Below are 6,190 nucleotides of genomic sequence, written 5' to 3'. Positions count from 1 at the left end.
AGAAAAAACTAAACACACAACAGGTGTGTTTGTCAGCATGTTATTCAAAGAAGTTAAGCCTGTGCCTAATGTAATTGAACTGAGTCGCACACTGGGTTTATGTGGCACTGGATATCCACATCATCATAAACAAAAATCATTTGTAGTGAATATTAATAAATGAATATTTATAAATGTGCACATAGTGTATATAATATGATGTATTATTTATGACCAAATTTAGTGAGTTTTGTGTTTCCATGTTAATTTGACAGTGTAAGTGAGGGGCACAATTAAGAAACTACTGAGTTGCCTGCTTCATGGTAAGGAGGGAAGGTTTCGATGGTAGGTAAGAGAACATCCAGAGGCATCTGGAAGAATCCAGAGCAGTGCAAAAAGGAAAGAGACCAGACATAGCCAAGGCTAGGAAGCAGGGCATGGACCAGGAAGATGAGTAGCTGAGGGTAGGGAACCTGTGATCTGGTGAGGCCTAGGAGTTTAGGATAGATGTGGAAGTGAGGAAGGCCAGGAGCCAGGTGCTTCAAAGTGTTTAACAAATCTCTGACTCTGGACTGAAATAGCTTTAAGGCCAGCAAGGACTGTGGTATGCAATCATAAGTGTCTGTCAATGTGGAGCCATTTGACCCTCCAGGCAGAGGCAAAGAAAATGAGTTCTTTTAGCTGAGAAGCCAGTTTCACTAGTTCCTGAAGAATGTTGACTTTTATCTAACTACCAGAAATCTTGAGTTCAGTTTGAACTTAATTTAGGTGCAATTTTGGACCAAAGCAGTGGCCCTGCCTTTTGGCGGAGAAATGGGACATATTTTGGACTTTACTATATAACAAATAATTTAAAGAATTTCACAAAAGTATCTGAAGCAAAAAAGTAGAAAGGTGGAGCTAAAGAATATGAGAAAGTCAAAAGCGTTAAAAGGACTTTAAAGGAACCACAGTAATGAATACTGGACAGAAAAGAAATGCAAGAGGAGATACAGACCAGAGAGAGAGAGAGAGAGAGAGAGAGAGAGAGAGAGAGAGAGAGAGAGAACAAAAAAAGAAAAAATATTCCACCATCCCAAAACCACCACCAAAAAGTCCTGCAAAAGAAAGCATAAAAGGGATCAGAAATAAATATACAGAATGAGAGAGAAGCAGCAACTGTTGGAATTCCAAGGTGACAGGGCAGCTGCCTCCAAGAGAGGAAAGCTGAAGAAACCAAGAGCCCAACAGCTTCAGGACACCACGGGTGTTCCAGTAGCCTGTCGCGCCACCCTTCTGGGCAGCCCCGGCGGGCGGGTGGGCGGACAGGCAGATCATCCCCTTAGGCTCCTGGGAGCATTGCCTAGGCTGGCGCTTTCACCGCGGGCTTTAAACGGAGGCAGCAGCCAGGTGTCCAATACCGGCATGCAGAGCCCTAAACCCCAGAACAGGACGCCGGGCTAGGCAAGCTTCTAGGTGGGCGCCAGGCCTGAGCGGAGGGGGAGGACATCCTCAGCCGGCAGCGGGAACTGGGCATTAGGAGCCCCGTGCAGATTCGGAAACGAGCGCGGTGGGTACCAGGGAGCGGCCTGGGTAGGCGGCAAGGGCTGTGAGCCGCAGACGGGATGCTCAGCACACTGAGGTGAAGGATAAGGTGGAGGAAGGAGAGGAGGTTTGCCGTGCTTCTCCGATCTGCTTCCAAACAGGTTTGCTAGGGCCACGTGGGGGGGCGCTGGTCGCAGACAGTTGAGCTTAAGAGTCGCCAGTTCCGGCATTTCGGAGGTCCAAATCCAGTTCCATATCCGCTGCCCCACTGCTGCTCTCCAGCCCTTCCCAACAGCATCAGGGAACCAGGAGAGCGCAGCACAGCAGCAGGTACCCAGCCAGGTGTCCAGCATTGCCCTCAGGCTCCTGGGGGTGAGGGTGAGGGCCCTTAGGGACCAGATCCCTGGAGTGGAGGCATCTAACAAGTGTGGGTGTAAGTTGGCCCTTTATCCCCTCAGCTAACTGTCTCTTCCCTCTTCTCCAATGCAGCCATGGACCCTGGCACCAGTACCCAGTATTTCTGGACCACTGAGGCCCAAGGGGAACCCACAGATGCAGCTGCTGGACATGAATTCTCTGACAACTGCACCAACGAACCTGCAACCTTGACCAAGGAAAAACCTAAGCAGAAGAGGCAGAGGAGCAGATCTTCATCCCTGGCCCAAAGGAACATCGTGGGCTGCAGAATTTCTCACGAGTGGAAGGAAGGGGATGGGCCCATCACCCATTGGAGAGGAACCGTTCTTGATCATGTTCCTATAAATCCCTCTCTCTATCTGGTGAAATACGATGGGATAGACTGTGTCTATGGGTTGGAACTTCACCACGATGAAAGAGTGTTGTCCCTTAAAGTGCTCTCTGATACAGTAAAACCATCCCCAGTCCCTGACCCTAACCTTGCTGATACCATAATTGGCAAAGTGGTGGAGCACATATTTGAGGGAGAACATGGCTCCAAAGATAAATGGAGGGGGATGGTTCTGGCCCAAGCCCCTATCCTTAATGCCTGGTTTTATATTACCTATGTGAATGATCCCATCTTATACATGTACCAGCTTCTGGATGATTATAAAGAGGGCAACCTTCGTATCCTGCCAGAGTACAATGAGATTCCTCGACCAGATTTAAACCTGAAATTTAAGGATGGTCTGATAGGCAAGATTGTGGAATATACCCAAGACGATGGTTCCAAAAGGACCGGCAAGGTGATTGGCAAAGTAGAAGCCAAACAGTCAGTGTACTTCATCAAATTTGACGATGATTTTCATATCCATGTCTATGACTTAGTGAAAAATGTCTAATTGGCAAAGTTATGCCACCACAACTGTTGAAATAAAGTTGTCATTTCTAGACTTCCAGAGGCTGCTGCTTTTAAGTGTGTTGGGAGCTCACCATGGGCGTAAGTTTGCCCTGAGGAATACACATTTCTGTGTGTATGGCATGCTGTCTGTAAGCACTTTGCCTTGTGGAAAACACTGGGTGTGTTTGGTGGGTGGAGCAGGGAAGGAGGGAACAGCTGTCAATTCAGCCTTTGAGAGAAGGGAGCTAGTATCATCTAAAAATGGAATGGGACTTAGCAGGTCTGGTGGGGCAGGGAGGAGGAGAAGGAACTGGAGTTGGGCTGTGGAGGAGGGGACTGCCTAGGGAGAAGTTGAAGGGAGCCAGAGTGAGAGAGAGGCTCCCTGGGGGTGGGACAGAGTGAAGCAAGAAATATGGATTGGGAAGAGCAGGAGGGGTAACAGAGTGAAGCCTTCTGGCACCTTCTGGCTTTCAGAAAACCAAAGGAACTCCTGTAGGAGAATACACACAGTAGTGTGAACAGGGACACAGGAAGGATAGGAAAGAGCTGCTGTGCAGGGAGGTCCCTGAGGAGAGCCTCTGGGACTGCAGAGGCCAGGAGGATCCACACATAGGACATAGTACACTCTGAGCTTAACTGGGAGGAGCATTCCAAGAAGAATGGCCTGATGCATCCACCTTCTTCTTTCTGGCTGTTCATAGTGGCAATGGTCAGCTGTCGAGCAAGGCACATGTGTTAGAGGGTCACTGAATGGCCTTTCTAAGGGCTTACTGGGAGAATGGAAGCCAATGTCAAGTTTGTATCTACATATCAGGCTTGTGTGTTTTCAGAGAGTCTGACACAGCCTGAAGTCTAACCATCTAACAAGAGTTCATGGCTAGCTCTGGGCAAAGGACAAGTACTTTCTTTGGGAAAATGGATCCTTGGTGAATCCAGGAATAGCAGTCCTTACACTGTCCTGCTTGCTGGAATAATCCTTGCCTTCCTGGAGGGATGGGACTTCTGATGGCTGTGCCTCATGTCTCCACAGTATAGAGAGAACTTGGCTGTTCATGCTCTGTGACAGCTGCCTGAAGCCACGGGTGGTTCCATTCAGTGCCCAGACAAAGGGAAACTGCCCTTCCTTAGGCGGTCCCATTCTGGTTAGACTCCCTGAAAAGCCTATAGCAACTGACACCTTCTAGGTACCTTTTACCCAAACTAACTCCTCCTTCCTTTTTAAACTCACAGTTACCCCTGATGGAGATGTGTGCACCTCTCTTTTGTATAACCTGGGCATGGGGTAGGGCTGGGAATTGTGGCTTTGCCTAAGTAATTCCTTTTGCTGGAAACTTCCCTTTGAGAGGGCTGGGCTCTGTGAGAAGAGGAATTGGGAATGCCAGGAAAGTTTCTCACAACTGTGGAGTTCAGGACATGCGTCCCTGTCCTCCTCTTCTGATCTCTGTTGTCATTCCCCAACCTTCAAAAGTCCTTCTGAGAACACTGTGTGTGCTCTGCCTCCTCCTCTCCTCCTTCACCTGTTGCCTTCCAAGAGAACTGTGTTTCTGGTTCTTGCTGTAGGGGTCTTCCTAAAGACACACTTGGAGCAAGCAAGGATCTGCCAGACACTGAAAGATAATGCTAAACCTCATCAATGCTCACCACCGAGCAAGCATTGACTCTATAGGTTGATTGTTTCAAGAAGGACACATGACAAGCACACCCCACAAGGGCAGCCTTAGTTTTCTTTCCTACATCATGTGGTTTTGTGCAGACAACACGAGTAGGTCCGTGGGGAGCACTTCTGCTGTCAGCTTTCATGTTTTGTTGGTTGGTTATGTTTCTGCTGTGTTCTGCATCCAGTTAGACTTGTGGTAAATTCTTATCACATAAACGTCCTGGGATAGGACCTATCTCCCAACAGGGATACAATGAAGGAAGGGTTGACCTCATTTTAGTTTTAGTTGGCCATGCCTTGGTAAAATCCAAGTCAATGCTCTGGAAGGAGGTTCATTTGCAGCTTTATGGCTAGAGCATGGATACTTGTCTGATTTCATATGCTCAATCCCATGATTCTTCATTCATTTGTTTTTATCTTCATTACATAAACACTTGGGGTGGGCTGTACCAGACACTGTTCAGGACACAGAGGTGAGGTGAGTGTATACAGCAGATGAACGGATTTTATCCTCATGGATATTCCTTTGTAGTGTGTCAGATGTGTAATTAGCCATGTATTTCATAAATCTATGAGAAATACTTTCATATTGATAAGTGATAAGAAAGGACATACCTAAGCCAGTTTTGGGAAAATGAAGTTTGAAGATAATGCTCCATACAGATAAACAGAGTGGCCAGGAAAGGTTTCCCAGATCCTCTAGGTTTAAAATGAAAAAATAAAGGTTGGGAAAGTGTGGCCCTTTGGCAGCAGTAAGGAGGAAGTGCATTCCAGAAAGAGTGATGACAGTTGCTGAAGCTCAGAGAAGCCCTACCACATCTGAGGAGAAGCAGCTGGAATGGCAGAGAGAGTTGGGCATGTAAGGCAGAAGTACAGCATGATTTGTGTTACTTTTGAACAGGAACTCTCTGGTACCTCCAGATAACCTTTTTTATGCTCCTGAAATCAGGAGCACAAAAAAGCAAATATTCCAATGTGAATGTGTGCATAGATGAGAATACATTTTACACCCAAGAATCGTGCCATAGTATACCTCAGATATCCTTGGAGATAACAATTACTCAACAATTTTTTTTCAACAGCTTCTAGGATTCTGGCCCACTCAGTGAGGTCTTTGTGTCATACAATCCTGTGTGTACTAGAGATGAGTCATTTATTAAGATTTAGATGCTCACTTACCTAGATAAGCCTTCCAGGCTGACAATGTACCCAAGGAGGGATGAAAGGCTGAGCCAAAGTAATGTAAATTATCTGGAGCAATATGCCCTTTGTGAATACAAAGCTAACCCTAGTGTCTAAAGCCCATGAGAAAAGTCAAGATCCTATCTTTAGTGTATGAATGTCATTGTCCCCCATAAGCTCCTAGGGAATGACACTATTAGTAGGTGTGGTTTTGTTGGAGCAGGTGTGACCTTGTTGGAGGAAGTATGTCATTGTTTGGGTTGGCTTTGAGGTCTGCTATATGCCCAATCCACACCCAGTATCTCAGTCTACTTCCTATTGCCTTGTGATCAAGATAGAGCCATCACCATGTCTTCCTGCACACTCCTATGCACCCTGCCATGATGATAATAGACTGAACCTCTGAGCTGTGAGCTACCACATTGTTCAAATATTTTCCTTTTTAAGAGTTGCTGTGGTCATGGTGTCTCTTCACATTAATAAGAACCTTTGTTGAGGCCCTGAGTTATTATTAGCATCGCCAATAAATTTTCTGCTGTGTTAACCAA

At 46.5% G+C, this 6,190-nt stretch overlaps 1 protein-coding gene across 1 annotated transcript; it reads left to right on the top strand.

Moving 5' to 3' along the window:
• Positions 1-1,994: 1,994 nt before the first annotated feature.
• On the top strand, positions 1,995-2,804 carry LOC130867556 (spindlin-2-like). The gene has a single exon (XM_057759603.1). It carries the CDS (start codon positions 1,995-1,997, stop codon positions 2,802-2,804), a length of 810 nt encoding a protein of 269 aa, XP_057615586.1.
• Positions 2,805-6,190: the final 3,386 nt, after the last annotated feature.

This window comes from Chionomys nivalis, chromosome X (assembly GCF_950005125.1).
Source record: "Chionomys nivalis chromosome X, mChiNiv1.1, whole genome shotgun sequence".
NCBI classification, from domain to species: Eukaryota; Metazoa; Chordata; class Mammalia; order Rodentia; family Cricetidae; genus Chionomys; species Chionomys nivalis.
Note: the sequence above shows the minus strand (reverse complement) of the source record. Positions and strands in the feature narration are given on the sequence as shown.

What these genes read in the sequence shown, in the direction of transcription:
- LOC130867556 (XM_057759603.1), top strand. Translation starts at nt 1,995, where the DNA reads ATGGACCCTGGCACCAGTACCCAGTATTTCTGGACCACTGAGGCCCAA.